The sequence below is a fragment of the Microcaecilia unicolor genome, chromosome 6 (assembly GCF_901765095.1).
Source record: "Microcaecilia unicolor chromosome 6, aMicUni1.1, whole genome shotgun sequence".
Classification (NCBI taxonomy): Eukaryota; Metazoa; Chordata; class Amphibia; order Gymnophiona; family Siphonopidae; genus Microcaecilia; species Microcaecilia unicolor.
This window is the reverse complement of record NC_044036.1, coordinates 138,302,530-138,330,478: the sequence shown is the minus strand read 5'-3', so window position 1 is coordinate 138,330,478 and position 27,949 is coordinate 138,302,530. Positions and strand designations below refer to the sequence as shown.

At 42.9% G+C, this 27,949-nt stretch overlaps 1 protein-coding gene across 5 annotated transcripts in view; it reads left to right on the top strand.

Moving 5' to 3' along the window:
• The window catches only part of COL7A1 (collagen type VII alpha 1 chain), a 260,266-nt gene that overhangs the window by 156,737 nt on the left and 75,580 nt on the right, over nt 1-27,949 (top strand). For all 5 annotated transcript variants that reach the window (XM_030206399.1, XM_030206395.1, XM_030206397.1 and 2 more), the window contains 17 exons: nt 1,293-1,328; nt 2,258-2,329; nt 3,158-3,202; nt 7,107-7,142; nt 7,576-7,611; nt 8,566-8,670; nt 9,326-9,352; nt 10,233-10,268; nt 10,744-10,791; nt 13,400-13,435; nt 15,584-15,715; nt 18,263-18,472; nt 19,611-19,646; nt 21,343-21,387; nt 22,080-22,151; nt 24,664-24,708; nt 26,214-26,276. In XM_030206399.1, the coding sequence (XP_030062259.1) occupies nt 1,293-1,328; nt 2,258-2,329; nt 3,158-3,202; nt 7,107-7,142; nt 7,576-7,611; nt 8,566-8,670; nt 9,326-9,352; nt 10,233-10,268; nt 10,744-10,791; nt 13,400-13,435; nt 15,584-15,715; nt 18,263-18,472; nt 19,611-19,646; nt 21,343-21,387; nt 22,080-22,151; nt 24,664-24,708; nt 26,214-26,276 (1,080 nt within the window). The remainder of the gene's footprint in view (nt 1-1,292; nt 1,329-2,257; nt 2,330-3,157; nt 3,203-7,106; nt 7,143-7,575; nt 7,612-8,565; nt 8,671-9,325; nt 9,353-10,232; nt 10,269-10,743; nt 10,792-13,399; nt 13,436-15,583; nt 15,716-18,262; nt 18,473-19,610; nt 19,647-21,342; nt 21,388-22,079; nt 22,152-24,663; nt 24,709-26,213; nt 26,277-27,949) is intronic.

The following is a 27,949-nucleotide window of genomic DNA, read 5'->3' as shown; positions in this document are numbered from 1 at the left end:
GGGTTTACTTGATGTAAATCCTTGCTTCTAAAGTTAGGCGCTAAGCATATTCTATAAACAGCACCTAACTTTCAGTGCTGTTTATAGAATAACGCTTAGCACATTTTTTCCACACCTATTTTTCAGCAGTATTTCTAGAATTTAGTCCATTGTGTGCCGTTAATGCGTGTTAAATGACAATAGCTTGTATTATATTACCATAATTCATGTTAATGTTAGGTACTATAGGATATATAGCAATGAGATGAAAAGCATGCAATGAATGCAAAACAGCTCATTACTACTTAAATAGAATAACACAAGTCTACTGCAAGGTGATCCTGGTACTATTTTGAACCTGGCACCAGAAGGTGCTGGAGGGACTATGAATCACTCATGCTATGCAGAAGCATAGCCAGGTTGAGGGCACAGCGGGACAGGAGAGCAGACGGCCAACAGCGCCAGCGCGTATTTTAAACGTGACACCGCATCAAAAATCGGCACCGTCGGAAGTCCGTTTGGGGGAGCAGCCACTCCCCTGGCGACCCACCTAGCTACGTCTCTGCTGTCATGACCACAATAGACCCCAGAGGGGCCTAAAGGGGTGGAGATGGGTTGGGAGGAAAGGGGAGTGGGGTATTCAGGAGGGAATCTGTCATTGGGAGGTCATCTGTGGGAGCTTGTTGAGGGGGCCACCTTGGGGGGAGGGTTAACAAAAGAGACAGCTTTGGTGGGAAGGGGGGGGGCTCAATATTTCATCCTGGCCCCTTTAGCTAATTCTCCTGGGATGTGAAAATTACACTGCTTGTGTGGTTGATCATAAGTCACATTATCCTTGTACCACAGGATTGACTAACGTAGTATTTTGATTCTTCAGGTTAGTCTCTCCAGTGGTAAATTACTGTGTCTTAATAATGACCTTCTTAGAAAATAGACCCATTACATCAGTGATTTTTGCTACTGCTGTTTTGACAGGCTATAGTCAAACCCAAATGTTGTTGCATTAAGATGCTGGTTAAACGACGCAATATTTGCTTTTGCCTGAGATAGTGGTTATTTTACAGGCATGGTATAATCCACCTGCACGGACAGTTTAGACAAGAATCGTATCTCGTAAATCACATAATCCCCATATAGCAGCATAATACACTGACACAACACTGTTACTAAAAAGCCAGGGGTTGATGCATGGGTGGATGGACGGATGGAGTTTTGCAAATAATATAAATCTGTCCTTTTAGCCACTTAAAAAAAGAGATGTGAATAAAATTTCATTAGGAACCAGCTGACCAATGTGGACCTTTTTCCATTAGGGTGAACAAGGAAAACAAGGTGATCCAGGGCGAGATGTAAGTATTGGATTCATCTGCGCTCTATACAGTGGCGAATAATTTTGTACAATGTTTAAGACCTTGATATACCACTTGGGCTGTGTATGTAATGTTTTTTTAAAAGGGCCATTGGTTTCATATACTGACTTTCTACAGTACATTTTTATTATATTCAGGTACTTTCTCTGTCCCTAGTAGGCTCAGAATCTAAGTTTTTGCACCTGGGATGATGGAGGATTAAGGGCCCTGTTTATAAAGGCGTGTTAACGTTTTTAGCACATGTAAAAAATAAGCGTGTGTTAGACATGCCCATATATCAGTGGCGTACCAAGGGGGGTGGTGGGGGCGGTCCGCCCCGGGTGCACACCGCTGGGGGGGGGGGTGCCGCGCGCCGGTCAGCGTCGTTGGTTTCCATGCTCCCTCTGCCCCGGGGCAGAGGGAGCATGGAAACCAACGACGCTGACCGGCGTGCGGCACCCCCCCCCAGTGGCGTGCACCCGGGGGGGGTTCTTTTGCCGGGATGGGGGGTGTCCCTTCTCCGGGGGGGGGGGGTCACGCTGCACGGGGGGGTGCTGCACCCGGGGGGGCGGGGCGCATCGGCGATCCGCCCCGGGTGTTAGCGCCCCTCGGAACGCCACTGCCATATATTCGTATGGGTGCCTCTAGCATTTAGCACACACTAATCATTAGCGTGCCTTTGTCAAAGACGCCCTAAGTAACTTGCTCAGGGTCACAAGGAGTCACAGTGGGAATCAAGCCCAGTTCCTGAGGTTTTCACTAACCATTAGGCTCCACCTCCACCAGGAACTACAGATGCCAAATGAAAATCCAAAATCTAAGAATGAAAAAATGAGCAAAATAAAATGGGTTGGGTTTTTAAAAAAGCGTATGATACACGTTAATTTCAGTGGTTTATATTCTTTCTGTCTGACGTGATTTCTTTGCAGGGGCTGACAGGTTTGAGGGGAGAGCATGGCCCCCCAGGGCTAGTAGGGCCTGCGGGACCCCCAGGATTACTTGTAAGTAATTTGGTTTTCCTTGTCGATTTTCCATTGGGAGAGTACTGTCCATGGGAGCCAACTTTTCAAAATGATTGGGGTTGCTGAAATATATATATATATTTACAGTTGGTGCATTCCCCCTCCCTCTCCTCCGAGTTCCAGGCCCCCCTCTCCTCCGGGTGCCAGTCCGACCCCAGCCCGATCTCTTCTCCCACAATAGTCCTCCACCGGTCCACCCTCGCCTTCCTGCATGCCGCCCAGAATTTTAAAAGTCATCTTACCTCGGGGTCCCGGCAGCAGCAGTGAAAGGCGAGCAGGCTCGGTGCTTCGGCCTTCCCTTCTCTCTCAGCTCTGGTCCCGCCCTTACTAGAGCTGAGAGAGAAGGAAAAGCTGAAGCACCGAACCTGCTCGCCTTTCACTGCTGCTGCCGGGATCCCAAGGTAAGATGACTTTTAAAATTCTGGGCAGCATGCAGGAAGGCGAGGACGGACCGGCGGAGGACTGTTGAGGGAGAAGGGGGCAGGTCGGGCTGGCAACTTCCGACTTCCAGCAGGTGAAATTATTGGGGGTGCTCGAGCACCCACGGAGTCGGTGCCTATGGTACTGTCCCCTGTAGTCCTTTTAAGGTGTATTAAACCTCCTCAGAGGGTTTGTTGGGATCTACTGCAAATTGATTTGTGAGACTTTGTGTTGGCTGTGCAAAGGGGGCACCTTTTATTACCGAGACTAATATTAGAATGCTATGGCTGAAATTGGAGCAAACCTGGCAGTAGCGCAGGGGAAGTACCTTTATCTGGATAGAAGGGAAAGTCGGCTTCACTCTAATGAATTCTGTTCTATGTTCAGGGCAAACCTGGAGATGATGGAAAACCGGGCCAGAATGGAAGAAATGTAAGTAGCTTTCTTCTGAGTGGGACTGAACCCTCGCTTTTCAGGTGCTAGTCATGCTAGACACTGCAGGGCCAATATTCAGAATGTGGGAGGTAGGTGGGCCGCCTCCAGCAGTCAGTGCTGAGCCCAGATTTTCAATGCTGGGCTGTTTCCGGTGACCGGCATTTGAATATCCGGTTTATTTTTGTAACGCCGGTGTGTATCTGGATACCAGGTGATATTGAGACCAGTACTCTGATAACTGGCTGAATAAAGTTAAGACAGCTTTTATGCTGCCCTCTCTTTATCTGAAAATGTACCTGGTTAGCGGTCTGAAAATTACCGCTAACTAGCTAAATCCCAGTTTCTGTCACTAGGCCACCCCAGCACTATCACTACTACTACTACTTATCATTTCTATAGCGCTACTAGACGTACGCAGTGCTGTACACTTGAACATGAAGAGACAGTCCCTGCACAACAGAGCTTACCATGTAATCAGAACAGAGACAAATAAGGGATAAGGACAAAGAGTAGCAAGATTCCGTGCACAATCCTAAAGAGTAGCAAGATTCCGGAATCCCAAAGACAACCACTGCTCTTAATTTCTATAGCACTACTAGACATATGCAGCACTGTACACTGGACATAAAGAGACAGTCCCTGCTCGACAGAGCTTACAATCTAATAGGACAGACAAACAGGACAAACAAGAGAAAAGGGAATATTAAGGTGAGGATGATAAAATAAGGGTTCTGAACAATCTCTCTGGATTCACAGCAGTATATGTGCCGCTGAAAATCCAGAGATCACCCAGCCATCTCGATTTAACTGATCAGGAGCCTTTCCTGCTGGTTAAATCATTTTAAATATCAGCCTGATAACTTTTAAGCTTCTAAATTTTGATGAATACTCAGCTGAGAACGTAGGGCCTAATATTCAAAAGGGTTTAACCAGGCAGAAGAGCTGTTGGTATTGCTGAATTTTGCCTATGACCACCCAGGCACTGTTCGGTTTAGTGCTGGGGCAGTCTGGGGTAGAGCCTGGGCAGAGCCAAAACTTAACTAGTTCGTAGTAATATTCAGTCCACTAACGAGCTAAGTAAACGGATGCAGTTAGGACTGAAAAACGCAGTCCTAATTTGAGGGCCCTTTTACTAAGCCACATAAGTGCGCCCAACATGCGCCGATTCTGAGTTACCCGGTAATTTCATTTTTGACATGCGTCCGATACGCACATCAGAAAATATTTTTATTTTCTGGCACGCGGACGGTAATCGGCATTTGGGTGTCTGTTCACCATTACCGCCTGGTTAACGCCGGACACCTTACCGCTAAGTCAATGGCTGGCGGTAAGGTCTCAAACCCAAAATGGTCGTGTGCTCATTTTTCATTTTGCTGCACATCCATTTTCGGCCCCCCTCCCCCCAAAAGGCATTTTTTTTAACAGGTGCACCAAAAAATGATTCTGAATGCATCCAAAACACGTGCCTATGCTAGCACAGGCCATTTTCAGCGCATCTTAGTAAAAGGATCCCTTTATCTGCCAAGCTAACTGGCAAATGTCTGAATATCCATGGCGAGGTTCCGGTCTACATGGCAGATCTCATAGACTTACCAACCAGGAACTCCAAAAGATCAGCACATACATTCCTGAACCTCCAGCACCTCAGCTGCAAAGGTCTAAAATATAAATCAACATATGCATCCAGCTTCTCCTACAAAGGCACACAACTGTGGAATGCACTACCAAAAGCCACAAAAATAATACAAGACATAATTAAATTCCAAAAAATACTAAAAACCAACCTGTTCAAAAAGGCATATCACAACGATCCATCCTAATTACCAAACAACAAAACCCTTATCATAACTGAACTCTCTATTCCTAACTGCTTAAATTACTTTGTTACTAATGAACTTTAATGCAATACTACTTTATCTTTCTCTACGATATGAAGTCTTTATTCTTGATTGTTTAATCTATGCTGTTACTTATGAACTTTAATGCAATACCACTTTGTATTTCTCATTCCGGAACTGGCGATCGCCATTACAGAACAATGTAAGCCACATTGAGCCTGTAAATAGGTGGGAAAATGTGGGATAAAATGCAACAAATAAATAATAAATATTGGCCAGTGCCCAGTTAACTTCCAGGTCAGCACACCTACCCAGATATTCATTTCATGATTGATGTAAGATGAGTGTTTTTTTTTTTTGTGTGTGTGTATGTTTTATTGTGAGTCGCTTAGTTGTAGGTGGCATAGAAATTTTTAAATAAATAAAATTCAGCCTGCAGCTATAAGCAGCTTAAAAACCACTGACTGCCACAGGTAGAATATCCACCCCATGGGCATAGCCGCAGGGGGGACAAAATTCCCGGGGCCCGGGCCTCCAAGGGGGGCCCAGCGCCGCAGTCCCACCCACCCTCCATTGTCGACTGCCCCCTGCATTGAAATCGCAGCCTCTCACCTCTGTGAAAGCAACGCTGCAGGCAGCATATCACCTCCCTTTGGGCCTCCTTCCCTCCCTGTGTCCCGCCCTCATCTGACGTAACTTCCACGAGTGGGGGACACAAGGAGGGTAGGAGGGCCAAAGGGAGGCGTTCTGCTGTCTGCAGCGCTGCTTTCACGGAGGTGAGACTGCGATTTCAATGTAGGGGGCCCGGCCTGGTGGCGAACGTAGGGGGGAGCGGCGGCGGCAGCGGCGACCTCGGGGGGGGGGGTAGAGGGGGTGAGCAGTGGCTGTGGCGATCTCGCCCCCGGCCTGGCCCAGTCTCTCGGCCTGCCCATGGGCCCTGTTTACAATGGCGCACTAGCATTATTTTAGCGTGCAATAAGAATTAGCACTTGCTAACTGTAGATGCCCACAGTATTCCTATGGGTGCCTACACAACTCGTGCTAATTTTTAGCGCACCCTAAAGAACGCTACCACGTCTTTGTAAACAGGGCCCCTAGGTTCTTAAGAACGTATTTAGCCACCTAATTTGGTGTAATGGAAGTGAATTTTCCTGTCTGGACCGACCAGTACACTCGGGGTCTGTATTGTTGATTAGAAGTAATTCTGTTTAAAAATGGTTGTTTAACTTTGTGTGAAAATAAGTTGGAATGCAGAAGATAAGATACAGCTCTAACTAATTTGGTATGTGAAGAGGAGGATGGCACTTGTTTTTCCAGGCCCAGCTTGGCCACCTGGACTTTGGAAAGCATGTGACCACGTTCTCACAGTCCTAAATAGAGACGCATTCTGTAACTTTCCATAGCTCTGAATATGCACTCAGAGCCTAATGAAAAGGGAGGGCTTGTCACAGCAGAGTGGGGGGTTCATCTGTGGGCAGACGTGTCGTGCAGAGGGTCTGTTCCTGGTCTGAAGCTCCTAGCTCTCGCTGTGAACCGGGCCCCCCCAGCTGATGATAAGAGCCTGGATGACGGAGACCAGTGATGTTGTATGTATAGTGTATGTATTGTTTCTTTCCCGACCTAAGAACTCTTTGCATTGCTTAGATGTAGAGACCAGTGATGTAATGATTGTTTATGATTGTTTCTCATTATTGTGTGTATATAGCTAATCATTGTATATACCTTAATCATTGTAGAATTTAGCTCCTCTAATAAAGGTTTCATTTACTTGTTATGAATCCAAAAGAATCCACGGTAGTTATTGAGCAGTCTGTGTTAGTGAGACAGGCTGTAAATCCATAGCATTACATTTGGGTCCCTAAATTTATTTTTTTAATGTTGGGCACATTATTTGTAAGTATTTCTTTGTAACCTGATAGCTTTATGCAAAGGTTCCTGTTCAGTATGTTTTTTATTAGTGGCCGTGGTACACATCCCACAGGCGTTAGGCCCCAAAACATATCAGAATGCCAGCTGTCTATTAATGATGGTCCATCAATGGTCTTTGATTTTTGTTTACTTAGGGAGAAGATGGAAACCCTGGAGAAGATGGGAGGAAGGTAGGAAAAGAAAGCACCAGTTATCTGTGTAGCTTGTTTTGTGGCATGTTCTCCGAATTCTATAACACACGTAAATTTTAGTTAATGCCCCCAACATGCCCACACTCCTGTCATGGTCATGCCCCCTTCTTGGCTACTCACGTTAGGATTGACGTGTGCCTCTTTTAGAATACACCTAAAAACAAGCTTGTGTAAATTCCAATTATTGCCAATTAGCAATGATAATTGGTGGTTAGCTAATTATCACTGGCTCATTACTCAATTAATGTTTGTGCCCAATTTAACACGCGCTACTTGCCATGCTTTATATAGATTCTGGGGGATATTGTGTTCAACACTCTACTTTGCATGGAAGGGAACGGGAACAAATTATTCATTTATTTGCCTTAATAGAATGTTTTATGATATGTTTCTTATCATCTTTCATGTTTAGGGTGATAAAGGTGACCCAGGAGTCTCTGGCAGAGATGTAAGTAATCTGATCCTTCCAGAATATTGATCATCTTCTCATCTTTATTTGAGAGTCCTGTAAAAGGGGTTGTTTGACATTATAGTCTGTTAGTAACTTATGATGGTATCATAAGGATCGTAGCCTGAGGGGGTCTCTGTTGCTTTAAGAGAAATTGGTGGATGGCAAATTGCTGGCACGTTCATTGCTGGTTTTAAGAGCATTCATGCTGCCGACCTCCCTCAAGCGGCTTGGGCTCTTCAGCTTGAAGAAAAAAACGGCTGAAGGAAGATATGATAGAGGTCTATAAAATAATGAGTGGAGTGGAACGGGTAGATGTGAATCGTTTGTTTAGTTTCCAAAAATACTAGGACTAGGGGGCATGCGATGAAACTACAAAGTAGTAAATTTAAAACGAATCGGAGAAAATGTTTCTTCACTCAACATGTGATTAAACTCTGGAATTCATTGCCAGAGAATGTGGTAAAGCTTAGCGGGGTTTTAAAAAGGTTTGGAAGGCTTCCTAAAGGAAAAGTCCATAGACCATTATTAAAATGGACTTGGGGAAAATCCACTTCTTATTTCTGGGATAAGTAGCATAAAATGTATTGAACTTTTGGGGGATCTCACCAGGTATTTGTGGCCTGGATTGGCCACTGTTGGAAACAGGATGCTGGGCTTGATGGACCTTTGGTCTGTCCCAGTATGGCAATAATGTACTTACTTATGTACTTAAATCAGCCAAGCTGGCCAGATGGAAAAAAAGTTATTAGTTTCAGTACGTTGCTTCTACAGTATTTTACCAGACTCTTATATGTTGAACATCAAATGGCCATTTATCTAGACAATTAATTTGAGTGTTGTGTTAATAAAACAGTGGTGACAAAGCGTCAACAAAATTAAATTCTACTAAACTTTTCATTGCTGTATCATGTTGCAATACATCAAAAAATATTTCCTTTATTTTTCGAACAGGGTCGAGAAGGTTCCAAAGGTGAACGAGGTGATATTGGATTAACAGGTCTTCCTGGGCCGCCTGGTGTTCCTGGAGTGCCAGGTCAAATTGGACCACCTGGCCAGGTAGATCAGACCACCTGTGAACAGTGTTGATACCAGTCGCCTAAAGGCTTGAAAGGGAGAGAGAAACTGAAGGCCTCAGGGAAAGACAACACTTAGGTATTATCGGAAGAGGATTCAGTCCCTGTGGATATGGAAGTGTCTGCTACATCCTGAGGCAAACCATGAGTAGATATGTCAGATTTCAATCTGGTTTGAATCTGACAAGACACTCATTAGACGTTTCTGACATACCTCTAAACAAAATCTGTGGAAATGTACTTTGAATCCTGGGCAACTTTTGTGTGGTTGCATTATGAATTGCTGTGGATTTTGCTAATTAATATTTGTGAACTAATTCAAGGAACCTGCGAGGTTTTGACAAACTAGTTCAGGCCCTTCTTTTTAAAGAAAGCTCATACATCCCTCTGGAAGACTAGCCTGGTTCAGAGAATGAAAGATCTCGTACAACATCTGCTTAGTACTTCGTGGTTCAGAGTAAGGTGGTTGGAAGGCCAGGGCAGGAAAGGTTAAAGCAGAGCAGATGAAATGGGCGTTAGCTTTGTCTTCACAAGAAGACTTCAGTCGTTTTACTTTAAATGTTCACGTTTTGAATAAAATATCACTTATCTGTGGCATTTTGTATATTTAATTATTATAATTTTTCTTTATTTTTTAGGGTTCACCTGGTGTCTCTGGACTAAAGGTAATAGACTTTGTTTCAAAAACTTTACTAAGTAATATTTTATCACAAACAAAAATACAGGAAGCAATTGAACCGGTTACAATCTTATGAGTGGTTAGTCCAAGGATAACTCTTTTCATAGAAACGGAGAAAATGATGACAGATTAAGACCATTTGGCCTATCCAGTCTGCCCATTCCGAACATCTACTATCCCTTCCTCTTCCTAGAGATTCTCTGTACTTGGCCCGAGTTTTTGTGAATTCAAATGCAGTCTTCGTCTCTACCACCTCCACCGGGAGGCCATTCCACGAATTCACCACCTTTTCCATGAAGAAATATGTACTTAGGTTCCTCCTGAGTCTCTCCCCTTTCACATTCATCCTACACCCCCTCATCCTAGAGCTTTCTTTCAACTGAAAGAGACCTGTTTCCCTTGCATTTCCTCCAGGGAAAATAACAGATAAGTGTAGGAAAGTTGTTCAAAATGGCACTGATTAGCGATTCCACCATACTTTATGAAAATTTCAGCAGTGAGCGGATTTCTAATCAAGGTGGTTTATTCCGGCTAAGAAGTCTGTACCCTGCTTTGATAGCTTTTTACTAATTTGTTGGCAGTATATAAATAATGAATATGTAATGTATATATGTAAAGTAGTTTAGTACTTCCACCATACTTTATGAAAATTTCAGCAGTGAGCGGATTTCTAATCAAGGTGGTTTATTCCGGCTAAGAAGTCTGTACCCTGCTTTGATAGCTTTTTACTAATTTGTTGGCAGTATATAAATAATGAATATGTAATGTATATATGTAAAGTAGTTTAGTACTTCAGAGAAATCAGAGAGTCCCTTATGAGCTGCAGAATCTGCAGAACTAAAGTCTCCCTGTGTCTGATCTTTCAGGGTGAGAGAGGAGAAACGGGAGCCAAAGGGGATCCGGTGAGTACTGGCGCAGCCCTGATTTATGGAGAGTGGAAGTCATTTACTGATTGGGTAGTGTGTGTGCTCTCCATTACAGCCTCCATTTTATTCCTACAGGTCCTACAGCAGAAGTTAACCATTAGTAAATGATCCCTAGTTCTGTTAATGAAGGAACTGGAGAGTAACGAGGAACACTATAGTCTGTAAAAATATATATACATGAAAGTGCCATGGAATTTTGTGCTTTGAAAAATGAGCCTCATGGTAACCTGTGGAACTTTGTAAGTCTAAATGCTTGAAAATAAGCCCCATGGCTTACTGCCAAACTATCTGATCTCCCCACTAATGTACACCTCATTCACAGTATCAACTGAAGGTATTAGCCAGCGCTTAGCAGTTTAATTTGAAAATGCCATAAATGTTTATGGTTCCGTGATACCTCTGAATTCACATTTTCCAGAACCTTTCTCTTTTTTTTTTTTTTGGTTCACAGGGAAAGCCTGGAGATCCTGGACATAAAGGAGATCAAGGAAGCATGCCTGTAAGTTGATTTGAAAGCAGTGGTTCTCAGGACACACCCAGCCAATGAGCTTTCAGGATATCCACCATGATTAGACATGAGATAGATCTGCACACAATAAAGGCAGTTAGAACACACCTCATTCAGGCATATTCTCTGTGGATAACCTGGCCAGTTAATATCACTGACTATCAGGCCCCTAAGGTCCTCGTGCAATTTTTCACAATCCTTTGGTGATTTAACAGCTTTGAATAACTTTATGTTGTTCAGCAAATTTAATGACCTCACTAGTTATTCCCATCTCTAGATCATTTATAAATATGTTAAAAAGCAGCGGTCCCAGCACAGACCCCTGGGGAACCCCACTAACTACCCTTCTCCATTGAGAATACTAACCATTTAACCCTACTCTCTGTTTTCTATCTTTTAACCAGTTTTTAATCCACAATAGGACACTACCTCCTATCCCATGACTTTTTCCTTACGAGTCATTCACCGCATCTCAAAAAAGATATAGTGGAATTAGAAAAGGTACAGAGAAGGGCAACGAAAATGATAGAGGATGGGACAACTTCCCTATGAGGAAAGGCTGAAGCAGCTAGGGCTCTTCAGCTTGGAGAAAAGATGACTGAGGGGAGATATGATAGAGGTATATAAAACACTGAGTGGAGTGGAACAGGTAGACATGGATTGCTTGTTTACTTTTTCCAAAAATACTAGGACTAGGGGGCACACAAAGAAGCTACTAAGTAGTAAACTTGAAATGAATCAGAGAAAATATTTCCTCACTCAACGTGTAATTAAACTCTGGAATTCGTTGCCAGACAATGTGGTAAAAGCAGTTAGCTTAGAAGGGTTTTAAAAAAGGTTTAGCTAATTTCTTAAAAGAAAAGTCTATACACCATTATTAAGATGGACTTGGGAAAATCTATTGTTTACATCTAGGACAAGCAGCATAAAATGTAATGTACTGTTTTGGGATCTTGCCAGGTACTTGTGCCCTGGATTGGCCACTGTTGGAAACAGGATACTGGACTTGATGGACCTTCGGTCCGTCCCAATTTGGCAAAGCTTTTGTTCTTATGTGGTACTTTGTCAAATGCCTTTTGAAAATCCAGATAAACAATATCAACTGGTTCACCTTCATCCAAATGTTTATTCACAGTCATCCTATGCTACCTCAATTCTGAGCTTCCTTTCAGTTTAAAGAGACTCGCCTCCTGTGCATTTATGTCATGGAGGTATTCAGATATCTCTATCATATCCCCCCTCTCCCACCTTTCTTCCAAAGCATACATATTGAGATTTGTAAGTCTCCATGTGCTTTATGAAGAAGACCACCAACCATTTCAGTAGCCGCCATCTGGACTGACTCCATCCTGTTTATATCTTTTTGAAGGTGTGGTCTCCAGAATTGTACAAATGAGGTCTCACCAGAGACTTATACAGAGGCACTGATCAATCCTTTTTCCTGCTGGCCATTCTGCTCTCTACGCATCCAAGCATCCTTCTGTTTTTCCCATCATCTCTTCTATCCATTTAACCTGACAAAATTTGTATTGCTATATCTCATCTCGCCATCTTCCTTCATACCTGCCTTTTCTGTCAGACCTTTACTTTTCCCTTCACTCCATCATTCACCCATCTATCTCCCTCTCTTCTCCATCTCTAATCCTCCACCTTCCCTTCCTCTCCCATCTCAGTTTTGCTTCTCCTTGACTCTGGGTTTTCTTTTTCCACACTTTTTCCACCAAGACTGCAAAAACTATAGCATTGAATGTTGTTATTCAACAGATTTACTGTAGATCATCAATCTAGTGATAAGTTCTAATTGTGACCTCATCATAGTATTAACTACCAGTTGGAGGAGTAGCCTGGTGGTTAGTGCAGTGGCCTGAGAACTTAGGGAACTGAGTTTGGTTCCCAGTGCAGCTCTGGGCAAGTCACTTAACCCTCTATTGCCCCAGGTACAAAATAAATGCCTGTAAATATGTAGACTACCTAGTAAGGCAATATATCAAATCCCCTCCCCTTTCCCAATAAATCAGTTGGTTCAGTGCTTTCTGAATAGCTTTATTTTTTTTTAATGCGATCGTGTTTTGAAGATCTTCCAAGCCAGAGGTAATAAAACAACGTTTCAGTGACCTTGCTGACATGTCTCCTCCTGATAAATTCAGCATGTTGTGTTTTGTGTTGTGAGGTTCAGTGTTTTTAAAGAAAATTAGGAAAATTGTAAACAATTCTAGGGGATAAAGCTATTTTCCTTTGTGGGGAAAAGCTTGTAAATTGTTTAAGATTTCTGGACTAGGAATTCTTCCACTTTGTACTGATGCAAAGTCTTCCCAACAGTTATTAGTCTTTATAGAAAGTGGAAGCAAACAGAAAGCATACATTCTTTTACAAATTTTTGCTTAGATTTGTTTCAGGACTTTAAGTGAAGAAATTCTGAGTGCTCTGACGAATGAAAGGAGATGAACATGTTCAATGTCTCAAGGCTACTTTGCACCCCATAAATGATAGCTGTGACATGATCTGTCTTGCGTGTGGCTTACTTGCTGGCTGTTTGGCATGTACTGTGAAAGCTTACATTTAAACGTTTCCTCAGCAAAAATTTTTTTATTTTTTTCAGAATATTGAAAGAGTCCTGGAGTCTATGGGGATTAAGGTAAGGAAGTATATTGGGCAGGATTATTCCAAGTATTTATCGACAGCTGAAGTTCCCCTCCAGTCACAAGGTAAAATTCTTGGAGTGACATTAGATTCTGCACTTACTATGGACAAACATGTGAATGATACAGTTTTGTTAGCAGTGATTATGAATCAACTAGATTACTGCGATATAGTTTTGTTAGGTTTGCCAAGTCATTAATACAAAGATTACAGATTGTGCAGAATGCGGCAGCCAAATTGATCTTGGGGTCAGCATCCACCAATCACGCTGCTCCGTTCTTAGTTAAGTTACATTGGCTTCCGATAAAAGCTAGAATGCATGTTAAGCTATTAATGTCTCATCTTTGTGATATAATTTCACTATATTCTGCTTCAAGACCGCTATACTCAACACAAGAAATAAGATTAACATTTTCCTCATACTTGGTTTGTCGAAAGTCTACAAGTAGAAAGAGATCTGTGGAACTAATTACTGCGTTACTTAAGAGGGATTAAGGGTTTTATTATACATTTAGGAGGTTAGTTAAAGCTTACCTATTTGATCTCTACTATTTTAATCAGACAAATTCATGTTTATATTTTAAATAGTTTGTAGTACACAATTTTGATGTTATAATTTTGGGAGGCTGACCCAGTTTTTCTTCTTTTTTTTTTTTTTTTGCAATCTGCCTTGGGTCTTATCTCTGGGTTAAGTGAAATAGAAGTTTAGATAAGAATTTAACTTGAATAGTTACGGGGTAGTTCTATGAACTGGAAACTAGAAGTAGGCACCACTTATGCACACCGAAGGTCCCCCAACCCCCACCAGCCGAAGAGTCTTCTTCAGCGTTGGTCGACTCCGGCGCCTTCGTTGTGTGATAACCTGTTTCTGACGCCTTGCGTCCTGCACGGGGCTACATACAGGACGTGCACGGTGCAGGATGTCAGGAGTTTGAAACAGATCATCACACAGCGAATGCGCCAGAGTTGACTGGTGCTGAAGATGACTCTTAGGCAACCCCCGCCAGCAAACAAGGTACCTGGTGGCGATGGGGGAGGGGTTTTGTGGTGGCAGTGGGGGGGGGGGGGTTTGCAGTTGCGGTGGGGGGGTTGCGGTTGTGGTTGCGGCAGCGGGAGGGGGTCCAAAGCGGTGGGGGGAGGGGTGGCTAAACAGTGGCCTCCCACCGAGGTCGGGCTATGCCCCTGCTATAAGGTAACACATAAGTGCAAGAAGGGGTGTACGCGCAGACATAGCATAGACGGGACATGGACATATCTCCCAGTTAGCTGCGTAATTTACAGAATACTATAAATTACGCATGTCAATTGGTGCACAAAGGGGCCCTTTTACTAAGCTGTGGTAGGCCTAACACAGGCCTACCACGCAGTAAAAAGGCGCTATGGTGGGACACATCCCGCTGTAGTTTGGTCAGCGTGCGCGATACCCCATGGTAAAAAAGAAAACATTTTTTGTTTTTGCCATGGGAGGCATGACTGGGGGCGGAAAGTAGGCATACCTCCGCTAATCGGACTGCGGGAGCCCTTACCGCCACGTAAATTGATGGCGGTAAGGGCTCCTGGCTGTAACGGCCATGCGCTAATGGGGAAATTAGCACGTGGCCATTTTAAAAAAAAACCCTGACTGCAGCCATTTTGTAGCCGAGCTAGAAAGTGGCCGGAGCGAGTGGCAAACCCAGACACTACTCGCAACTCCTCGGTAAAAAAACCCCGTAGGCACGCAAAATTGCACCTGCCACCGATGTGGTGCAAGAGCTTCGCCAGTGCTGACCTGCACTAATATTCTGTAACGGAATCTTGGCTCCAGAATGTCACTATGGAATTGCCAGTATGTCCATGGCCTTGGGACACCTAGACTGAGAATCGCCTCCTTAGTTTATTTCACCCCTCATAATAGCTTCATCTACTATTGCTTCCACCATTCAATGTGAATAACCAGCCATCTACTCCTACAAATAGCTGTATCATTCCAGGAATTATCTGGCTGCCTCCTTAGTTCATATATTTATATAGTGAATTGAAGTGATACTGTATAAAATATCTTAAAAGGCCTGAGTGTGCAGTTAAAACTCCTTTGTCACATATTGGTAATCTTGCTTCTTTCCTCCTTGTGTTTCACTTTATCGTAGCCTTTTTCTTTTTGCAGGTTTCAGTCCTGAAAGACATGGTGGACACCTATGATGAAAGTTCTGGATCATTGATCCCTGTCTCTGAACGAAGAAAAGGACAGAAAGGAGAACCAGGGAATCCAGGAGAAAAGGGATCCTCTGGCAAAGATGTACTGCAGTTTTTAATGACTTATTGAATCACTATCTCAGAGTTGCCAGTGTTCCACATTGAACAGGGGAGTCCCACCCATAATCGGGAATTTCCCATGGAATGCTGTGGATTTTGTTTAGCTTTATCTCTGCCTGCACCTTGATCACAAACACCTTTAATACATCACACTGTGAGATCAACAGGCAAGAAGAGTCAGTTGGAAGATCTGTAGATGTTCAAGGTTCCAGGGATGAAAGAGAGGGGGGTGGAGAGGAGAGGGGCGGGGCTTGGGAAGAATGGGGCAGAGCATGAGCTGGGTAGGCAGGTGGGGTCAAAACACTCACCAATCTTTCTGTGGCTGTGGAAAGCACATGACCCTGGGCAGTGCAGGACAATGATGTCCTATGAGGCACCCGCTCAGGTGTGACCCCCAAATGCATGTTTCACAGTTTTGTAAGTTCTGATCTAGGGTGTGATTCACTAAAGGTGTCTTTTACTAAAGATTAGCTCGAGTTTCCTAAAGGACAAGTCCATAGACCGCTACTAAATGGACTTGGGAAAAATCCACAATTTTGGGAATAACATGTATAAAATGTTTGTACGTTTGGGAAGCTTGTCAGGTGCCCTAGACCTGGATTGGCCGCTGTCGGGGACAGGATGCTGGGCTCGATGGACCCTTGGTCTTTTCCCAGTATGGCATTACTTATGTACTTATGAGTTATCTGCAGCAGAGCCCATAGGAATAAAATCGGCCCTGCTGCAGATAACTCGAGCTACTCTTTAGTAAAAGATCCCCTAAGGTTTTAAGTCCTTAGCTAGTCAGAATATCAATAATTTTTTTTTCTGTTAATAAAGGATCCCTTTTGCTAAACTGTGGCATAAAATGAGCTTAGCACGGCCTAACTTCAGACTTTTTCACCCACTAAGCCCGTTTGTACTGTGGCTGTTAAATAGGGTTTTTTCTTTTTTTTTTTTTTTAATTTTTGGTGGTCCCACACTAAGTTTTCCTCTTAAAGCATGGGACCACCAAAAATATTAACATGGGAACACTTACTGCCTCCTATTTAGGAGGTGGTAAATGCTCCCATGTTAAGTCCACGTTAGCCGGTTAGGATAACAGTAATTTTGTCATGCTTAGCTGAATAACATTTCCCTGCCCTTGCCACGCCCATTCCAAAAATAAATAATATGGGATGAGCGCATGCAAATAAAGAAATTCCCACAGGACGCCTTAGCACATCCTGCGAAGGCTTTTTCGACATAAAACCTACATTAGGGCTCAGGGCACCTTAGTAAGGGGGATCCAAAGTGACAAAAACAGTCCCTGATAAAATACTGTATAAAATGTGGGTCATTCTTCGCACTAAGGCCATTTTCCCTGCCAGGGTAAAATGGCAATATTTTCAATTTGCTCTATTAATGGCTACACGCTAATTTTCCCATTCCCATAATTTTGTAGGGCTCACACACTAACCATGTGATAATTGGTTAGCTTGCAGAAATGTAGCTTCGCTAACTGATTAGCATAGACCCCACCCCCATGCTAAAAGATAAATTTTATGTTTTAACACGTGGGTAGTGTGTGCTGATCCCAAAATTATTGCAGGGTGACTGAGCACATCCTACGGCATTTTTAGCTGTGGTAAGCTACTACTACTACTACTTATCACTTCTATAGCGCTACAAGGCATACGCAGTGCTGTACATCATACATAAAAAGACAGTCCCTGCTCAAAGAGCTCATAATCTAAGTAACTTAGTAACATAGTAGATGACGGCAGAAAAAGACCTGCATGGTCCATCCAGTCTGCCCAACAAGATAAACTCATATGTGCTACTTTTTGTGTATACCTTACCTTGATTTGTACCTGTCCTTTTCAGGGCACAGACCGTGTAAGTCTGCCCAGCAGTATCCCCGCCTCCCACCACCGGCTCTGCCACCCAATCTCGGCTAAGCTCCTTAGTATCCATTCCTTCTGAAAAGGATTCCTTTATGTTTATCCCACGCGTGCTTGAATTCTATTACCGTTTTCATTTCCACCACCTCCCACCGAGTAGGACAGACAAACAGAACAACTAAGAAGTAAGGGAATTAGAGGTGGGGATAAAAGGGTACAGGGCAAGTGAGTAGTGATTAGGAGTCAAAAGCAGCGTTAAAGAGGTGGGCTTTTAGCCTGGATTTGAAAACGGCCAAGGACGGGGCTATATGTACAAGGTCGGGAAGTCTAGTCCAGGCGTGAGGTGCAACGAGATAAAAGGAACAGAGTCTGGAATTAGCAGTAGAGGAGAAGGGGGCAGACGAGAGATTTTTCCACAGAACGGAGTACCCGAGTAAGCAATGCATTATTGCTTTCCACAGCTTGGTAAAAGGATTCCTATGGTTACAAACAAACTGAAATGTTCACATTTTAAGTACAATTTACAAAGCTTTATGACAACTTCCAGAATTAATGTATAGATCTGTAACTTTTTATAAATTATAATGTGCATGAAAAGACTTTTCCCGTTAAGTTAGAGCAGCACAATGTTTAAAATTGTGTAACAAAATGGATCTCACTCTTTCTAGGGTGTAATGGGGTTTCCTGGAGAGAGAGGACAGAAGGGTGACAGAGGAGATCAAGGAAGTCCTGGCCCTATTGGACCACCAGGACGAGCTATTGGAGAGGCTGGACCACCAGGGTCCACTGGCCAAGCAGGAGAGCCAGGGAAGCCTGGAATTCCAGGACTGCCGGGTCGGGCAGGAGAACTTGGTGAGGCAGGAAGACCAGGCGAGAAAGTGAGTAGTAAAGGGCAAAAATGAGAGCTGCAGGGCAGAAACGGTTGAACACGCTGAAGCCGGGTTATTTTATTTTCAAAAGAAGATGGTGATTGTGTTGGTTCAACATCTGTGTGTTAGGAGGATGAGGAGAAAAGACAGGAGGAGGAAGTAAAGAAGAGTGTGCTGTGTAATAGCCTCCTTTGCCATCAGTTCATGAATAAAGTGACTTATTTATTTTACTTGGTTAAGGAACTGAGGGCCCCTTTTACTAAGCTGCCGCGTAGGCGCCTATGCGTGCCCAACAAGCGTCAAATTGGAGTCACCGCCAGACTACTGCGTGGCTGTTGCGGTAATTTCATTTTTGGCGCACGTCTGAAAAATACTTTTTACTTTCTGGTGTGCGTAGCGGACGTGTGCCAAGTGGCATCTGACTCACGCAGGTCATTACCGCCCAAATTCTTTACCGCTAGCTTTATGGCTGGCGGTAATGTCTCAGACCCAAAATGGAAGCGCGGCAATTTTGATTTTGCCGCACGTCCATTTTCGGCCAAAAAAAAGCATTTTTTTGTAAGTGCACTGAAAAATAATTCTGCGCGTGCCCAAAACACGCGTCTACACTACTGTAGGCCATTTTTCAGCATGCCTTTGTAAAAGGACCCCTGAAAGAGAAATTGAAATGTTTAGGAGGGTTGTGGGGTACGTTACGATCTGCCCATATTGAACTAGCTTCCTAATGATCTATTGCTAATGAAAGATATCTACAGTCATGGTTTCATTGTTACTGCTACTGACAAATCCTTAGCCAAAAAATGTGTTCAAGGAAGGAAAGGAAAAGAATTTTGAAAATGATTTGTTCTGGCCCAGACTGATAGACTCCAGACTCTGATACCCCTGGAAGTCAGATTAGGTGAAATGAATTAATTGTATCTAGCCAGTTCCTAATGGAATTATGTTTGTATTATTAAACACCTACCACAGTTTCCACTAATGAAAAGTGGTTAATCAAGTTGTTTAAATCTTAACCATCTGCTGTACTATTTAAATCCTTTCTTCTATTGTAGAACTGATGAAAATCTGTTTCTTTCCACTAAGACCCAGAGTCCTGTACTGTATCTGATTCAAATCATGTATAAAACATTCTTTCTCTTCTTTGCAGGGGAACCGGGGTGAACAGGGAGATCGAGGAGAGCAGGTAAGGACCTAAAGAATAAATAGAACCACCCCATATACATAAGGTTTGGTAGTTTCCTTCTGATCCTTTGAGATTCCTGCTCATTACTTGCAGCTATTTTAAATTCCTCCCACTCATGTGTTGAGGCACTACAGGCAATTAGCACTGGATTAGTACTTTCAATGCGCTAATGGTTTCAGCACTGGCTCTGAAACCATTAGCACATCCTGCATTTAAATGTGGTCCTTAGAAAGCCTGCGATAACGGTTAAAAAAAACTGTTCAGTGCATTTAGCGCTGGAAACCTAATGCCTGGTCCAGAGCAGCGCTGAGGGTTGGTTGAGAGAAAGGGTGTCTAATGACACCCTGCCCAGGATGGGCTTCTTCAAAGGTGCATCCGAGCTTTCCCCACCCCTACATGAAACTTAAAAAAAATCCCTGGTGTTCCAGTGGGCCCACCGACCCAACCCAACCCGGCAGACCTCCGGCCAGGCCAAGCCTAGCCTGACTCCCCCCGCCCAGTCACCACTGGCCCTGGTGGTCTAGTGGAATCCCAGACCCCTCTACAGACCTCACGATAGGAGGCAGGAGGGAGATGCCATCTCCCGCCTGCCTCTGTGCCAGCCCTGTTCAAAATGGCAGTGCCCCACCCCAATAGCACCTACTGGGGATGCTCCATCAGTCTGTCTGTTTTTCTGTTTGTCTGTCTGTACATAGGCACAAAGACACACACAAACGCAAAGACACGATACCCATGTGTGCACACAGACGCGCACACACACACAGGTACAAACAAAAAACACACACACAAAGACATGCACATATGCCTCATACAACCCCAGTCACCCAAACAAGAGATACTTTACAATGCCTTCTTACAACCAGACTCCAAACAGACATGCATGAGTGTGGAAATGGAGGAAGGGGAAAAGCATCATTTTGTCACACTATCAACTGTGCATTTTTCAGCTTATATGTACATAGTGCATTTGGTACAACATAATGATGAAAATATACAATAAGTACAATAAACTCACGTTATGTAGCTCAAGTTAAGGTATTTTCCTGTCTCCAGAGAGCTCATAATCTAAATTAGTACCTGAGGTTATGGAGGGTTAAGTATATAAAGCAGAAATGTTGTGTGAAACAAGGAAGTAAGAAAAAGTAAAACTCTTAACATGAATTTGTCAAGGCTTTACCAGTGTCCATGATACAATAAAGGTGGAGATTTATTTTAAAACAGTGGGATATAGAGGAAAGGAATGGAAATGAGAAGGGTGGAGGAGAAGGATATAGGAATTGGATAAATATGACAGTACTTATTATAAATGGTTCTAGGAATCATGGGAAATGTAAAATCATCCAGCCTATGTATGGTTAAAGTTATGCAGATACACACTGTATGAGCATCACTTTACCCGTAGGTATAGGGTGGGGAGGGTATTGCACTTATGTGCATACTTTTAGATTTTCAAAGTGTGTGCATATGTAACTTCAGAAAAGATGTGTACATCCATAGCAGATATAAATATGCATTGCTAGTTTTTCTGGGACAATTATCAGAGCTAAAGTAAGTAGAAATTTGCACATACTTTTCACTAACGTGGGCAGCAATAAAACTATCATATAATTTTACTGAATTTGTGTACATATAGAAACACATCTTGTTATGATTTGTGGGATTTGTTATGTCTTCAGTATGCTTCTGTCTTCTGCAGGGCAAGGAAGGAAACCCAGGCCCAATGGGTCCTCCAGGCCCCAAGGTAAAAATGATTTTTTATAGAAGTAGCTAAGGGAAAGGAACAATGATATTTGAATACATAAATACATTTTCATTTGTGGCAAAGCCAGTGGCATTCGTAGCGTGGATGGCACCCGGGGCTGATCGCCGATGCGCCCAACCCCGGGTGTAGCACCCCCCCCCCCCCCCCGCCTGCGAAATGACACCTCCCCCCCCCCTCCCCGGCAAAATGACACCCCCCCGGGTGCACGCTGCTGGGGGGGGGGGTGCTGCGGTGTGCGCCTATGGGCTCCGACTTCACGAACTTCGCTCGTTCGCTGCAGCTCCCTCTGCCCTAGAACAGGAAGTAACCTGTTCCGGGGCAGAGGGAGCTGCAGCGAACGAGTGAAGTTCGTGAAGTCGGAGCCCACAGGCGCACACCGCAGCACCCCCCCAGCGGCGTGCACCCGGGGCGGACCGCCCCCCCCCCCCCCCCCCCCCCCTTGGTACGCCACTGGGCAAAGCTAACTGCAATAGAATTAAGCTTACAGATCAGGAGGGAAAGAAATCCCGTCATGGATGAGAAAATATGTATTAATTAAAACCCTTATCTTCAAAAACATTTCTTACCTGAACTATAAATTAGTAAATACTTCATTTCAAACAAAAATAAAGCTTCAGTAAAGAAATTAATAGAGAAGAAGAATGATTTGACATGGCATCTTTCCTTCCCAGGGAGAATCTGTGGCAGGATCTGTGGCCGGGTTGCCCGGAGAACGAGGAGATCCAGGAGCCAAAGGAGCAAAGGTTAGTATCAAAGAACAGGAAACAGTTTCCCCACAGTATTAGATCTTAAAATGAAGAAACATGTAGATCCTTTTTCATTAGTAGTTTTTATGGTTTAAGGCAGTGGCGTAGCCAAGGGTGGGCCCAGGCCCACCCAGTAGCAGCACACCTATGATGTGGCTGGCAGGGATCCCCAAGCCCCACCAGCCGAAAACTCCCAACAACTGCACCTCCTGCATACCTTGTAAATATTTATTTTATTTATTATTTATTTATTGCACTTGTATCCCACATTTTCCCACCTGGGTACAAAAACCTGTCTTAACATCACCATTTCAGGGTACAAAGATACAGTTGATGTTACAGGGATCACAATGATAACGAGGCTAACAGTCGATCTAGTCAAGTAATTACAGAAAGAGATGATCATGTCTTGTAGTTATGGATTCTCGTGGTAGGCTTTGGTGAAGAGATAAGTTTTCAACAATTTGCGGAAGTTTGTTATTTCATTAATTAGCAGATCTTTGCCTGCAGTGAGCAGCGACTGATACATACTGTTCTCACCGGCCCCACAGCCTTCCCTCTGATGTATTCCAAACTATGCAGAAACAGGAAGTTGCATCAGAGGGAAGGCTGTGGGGCCAACGTGAGCAGTGTGTATTAGTTGCTATTTAAAAGGTATGCAGGGGAGGAGGGGATGTTTGAGAGACCATATAGCATGCAGGCGAGAGAAGGAGAGACCAATTAACTTGTGAGACAAGGTGGAGTTCTGCCCACCCATCTTGGGGCCCAGGCCCACCCAAAATTAGGTGTCTGGCTACACCCCTCATTTAAGGAAATCCTCACTGTTTATATGGCAGGTTGGCACTCCTGCTATCAATGTATAACTCCCATTTTGGAAAAGGATGGCAGGGATGTAGTGCACGACTCATCTGGTGAGGCAGCACAGTCAATTTGCAAATACCAATAATGGGGAAAAGACAGTGCTGAGTGGCAATCATAAAAAAACAGAAAAAGGCAGTGGTTAATGAAGAAACTCCAGGCTGTCACATAAAGTTACAAACACTGTGAGTAAGAAATGTTCCCAGTAGGCCTTGCATTTCCCCAGTGATGCAGTCTGTCCTGTGATATAGTACAACTGGCTTTTACTACCACATTATTCTGTGAAGCTAGTGGTCCTGTGCTGAGGATGCTGGGTTATTGCAGCTAGAAGGACATCTGAAGAGCCTATCAACTAAGTAATGATTCTTTTGAGGAAGGTTTAATATCTACAGTCTTGTATTGTTCTCCTGGTCAATGGTCCTCTGTTAAAGAAATATTTTATGAATTTGTTTTTAGAAATATATTTTACTCTGATAGTGTTTTGTTGCTTGGAGACATTTAACTTGCATTTAGAAAATTCTTTGGACCCCAAAGTAAATGACCTTTTCACTTTTTATCTAATTTTAATTTTTGGTTACCCTCTCCTCAAACGACTCATGAAAAAGGACATCAACTTGATTTATTTTCTTTTTCAACTACCTTTAGTACTGGTATTAGTATTTCAGACTTTACTATAGAATATGATTAAAAAGTCCTGTGCGTAAATTCTAATTAATGCCAATTAGTGTCAATAATTGCTTAAGTGGCATTTATCAGCATTGATTAGCTTATTAACGATTTAAGTTGTGATTGCAAATCCAGAATACGACCAGATTTGCACACGTAATTTAAGTCATGCTATATAGAATCCTAGAGTACATCTGATTTTTTTTCTCTTTCCAAAGTTGAAAGAACACCTTTTTTAATTTGATTACACTAGTTTCCAATGGAAGCCCAGATTCTGTTTAAAATTTACTGTATGCCTTTTAAGATTTGGTATGGTATGGCTCCTTTTTATACGTATGACGGAATAATTTACTCAAGACCCAACACTATACAGTTTTTATGAGAACCTTCTACTTTTGTTTTTCCTGACCCTAGAGGGATAAGATAAAAAAAATGTAATTCTTTGTTATCTTATCAAGTGGCAACACACTGGAAGAGATTGCCTTTTCATATTCGTAGTATTTCAAATTATACTTGATTTAGAAAGGATTTGAAAACGTTCTAGAAATTTATACTGAACAAATAAGTTATATGTAATATTTTAATTTTATTTTTTGATTGAGTATTCAATTTCTTAACTGTAATGTGTATTAACAAATAGGTTATATGTAATATTTTAAGTTTATCATTGTACTTCTTGGTTGATTGTCCAATTTCTTAATTGGAATCCGTAGCGAACTTCTATTAGATTATTTGCGGAATATAAGAATGAGTTGTTATGTTATGTTATATTATGTTATAACAGATGGAGTAACAAAGCTATAGAAGTGTTACCTGTTAGGGTAAGTTTCTGCTAGTTCGAATTCTCTCCTAGTTGCGTTTGAGAATGAAGTAGCCAGAAAACTCCTAGGATATTGCCGAGTACCACCTTCAGTCACTCGTGGAATCTTTTACTGGTAGTTTTGCCTTTTGATGCTTGACAAATGGTCTTTTTCATCCTGTGCAGGGAGAACCTGGAGTCGACGGAGAGAAGGGATCCAAAGGAGATAAGGTCTGAGTATAGTAAGTCTTCACGACTTGCCTTTTGCTGTCTGTTATTGAAAGGAGAACAACTGCCATTGTTACCTCTTCAACTAACTGTCATTCATAGTTGACTTTCTGAAGAATAGTTAAATCTAAATCAAAAATATTAGCTGGAGAACCTGAATGTAATGAACATTTTAAACCCATTTTATCATTTGTTGTTTTCCCGTTCAGCTCTGAACTATAGACAGCCCTTAGTATTCAAATTTGTGCAGTCTAGACATCCATGAGGCGATGTTATAAGTGGGGGCCTTTGTTCAGGTGCCCCAGTGCCAAGTGGTGAGAGTCTGTTCTATTAAGACATCTGGGTGCCCAAATTCCATTATAGAATACTAGCATAAGCCAGTATTGGCGTTTACACACTCACAATTAAACCAGCCATTAAGCTGGAATAACTTTGGGTACCTAACTGTGACAGAAAGGACTTAACCCCAGTTGCAAAGGACTTAAATACAAATCAATATATGCATCTAGCTTCTCCTACATTAGCACGCAACTGTGGAATAAACTACCAAAGGCCTTAAAAGCAATGCACGACTTAACAGCATTCTGGAAGTTACTAAAGACCAATCTGTTCAAGATGACATACCTCATCATTGACCTAACATCTAAACTCCTATCACAACCTGATAAAATTGAATTCTCTTCACCTGATTGCTTTAATCAATTTGTCACCAATGAACATTAACGATTTACCCCCTTATCTCTTATGCCGAAATGAACTGTTTATCTAACTTACTTTATACTGTACTTTAACATTAATGAACTTTATTGTAACACTACTTTGTATTTCTCATTCCGGAAATGGCGATTGCCATTACAGCATAATGTAAGCCACATTGAGCCTGCAAAAAAGTGGGACAATGTGGGATATAAATGCATAACTGACAGCATTCTGTAAGTTATGTGTGTAAGCAGAAGCCTGGCCCAGGCACCATCCTTTGGAACCCCCCCCCCCCCCCTTGCATTTATGGATTATGCCACTTGCACGCACTCTTACAGAATAACGATTGGGCATCTTGCTTGCACGTACATGCTGAAATCTGCACTTCACTGTAAAAGCCCTAGTATTCTGGACATTTACATACGCAAGTGGGTTGTAAATGTAGACTTCCTGTCATAGATTAATACAATGTATAACTCTTGAGATCACTGCATAAGCTAAGAACCCTTGAGCGATGCACAAGCAGCTCGTAATTGTAGGCATCCTGTTATACATGGTATAACTCCTGGGATCACGTTAATACAATGTGTAACTCCTGGGATCACTCCATAACCTAAGAACTCATGAGCAATGTTCCATAGTTCACGACCTCATGAAGACTGGTGCAGGTAGTCCTGCTATGGGACTTTCACTGGTTTTAACCAATTCTTGAAGTGACTCTGTAATGCTGATCAGAGGTAAAAGGATGATGTCAGATTGAAAGAATTCTTATTCACTGTTCTGCTATGTGTGAACCCTTTCAATTGCAGGGTGTGGACGGTCAGAAAGGGGACCGAGGTGACCCTGGGGAAAAAGGCAGGGATGGAGCTTTGGTGAGTGTCTGCCTCCCAGTATCATGGGACCTGTTCATATAAATATTCCTACTAGGGCCCGAAGTGCACTGTCACTAGGAAACACAGGTGCTCATTTTCAAAGCGCATAGACTTACAATGTTCCGTGGTGACTTATGGAATTTTGTAAGATTAAGTGCTTTGAAAATGAGACTCACAGTAACATAAGGTTCAAATCTCCGAAAAGTGCTGAGCGCCTACCATTTGACTACGTTTGGCTGATTTTCAACTGAATAGGCAGCTAAGCTTTTGGTAGAAAATCAGTCTAATTTTAGGCTTGTCCAGAATCTGGCCCAGCAATTGTTTTTTTTTTTTTTCTAGCCCTAGGAAGGTTAGCAATTCTTGTAGTGTTGACAGAGGGATTCCTGCTTCCTTGAACTTCTACTGCTGTGTGGCTCAAGCTTACAGAGAGCCAAATCATGGTGGAAAAGCAAAAATCCTGCTATTTCTTCTGCAGTCGAAACCAAGTGAGGGAAAAGAAACTAGGTGAAGGCTGGGGGGGTTATATGAGCAGGAGAAATGGAGTGAAGGCTGGGGAGTGGGTTATATGAGTGAGAAAGACTGGGTGAACACTGGGGGGGGGGGTTCAGGAGTGAGAGTGAGACTGGATGAGAGCTGGGATGTCAATGTTTTCCCACTATTTGACGACACATGCAGCAAAATACAATGGTGTGTACGTTGGCCCTCTGAATGGTACAAAAGACAAAAAGTGGCCCATGATAGAAAATTCTTGTACAAGCCTGGTTAAAATTTGGGCACTCGGACTGAGTTACTAAGACTTCTTCCATTGTCCCTCCCCCCCACCTCCAATATTTAAACACCACAGTCAGTGTTGACTTCAAGTGCTGATTATGAGGTTACATTAATAAGCAGGTGCTCAGCGATAACCCGTACCTGGATATCAGCATTGAATATCCCAGTATGAGGTGACCACTAGACATTCTCTGGGTACCACCAATACTCAGACCCAGGACTTACCCACATAGGTGTCCAGGTACTGGCATTGAATATTGCCGGTAAATGGTTAATTCCAGGTCCTCTTTGGCTCCACCCCCAGACCACACTGACACAATCTGGATAGTGCTGGAATGGTCAGTGAAGATTCTTACTGGTGATAAATGGATAATGCCATTGAAAATCATCGGCTGGTCCCAGCGAGCGGCACTTAACCAGGTAGAAGTTGCTCCTACTTGGATAATTGCTCCTGTATATCAAAGCCACAGTGTGAAGCCAATAACCTCTTCATCCCCTTCCCCAGCTTGTTCTCCCAGTTGTAACTGCAAAGCCCCTGAACCCTTTCCCACCCCCCCTCCTTGATTCCCCTATATCCCCATATATTGATTTATTTTGGTGTTCACATAAATGTAACTTCATCAGTGGTCATTCCAAGTTTTCTTGTAACCTTGACTAGCTTACTACACACACACTGTAAGTTAGACCACTTCCTTATATCTTGTTTTAATGGTATAAAGAACTTACCTAGAGTTTAGCCACCCATCTATTTATCCTAACTGACTCTGTACCACCCATCTTGTCCCCATCTATATATCTGCACTTGGCCCCTCAGCTATATGGTAAGCCGTATTGTAGAAAATCTTCAGCATCATTATGTTAGATGAGTGTTCTAATGCTTATTAAGTGTATCATTAGTATTA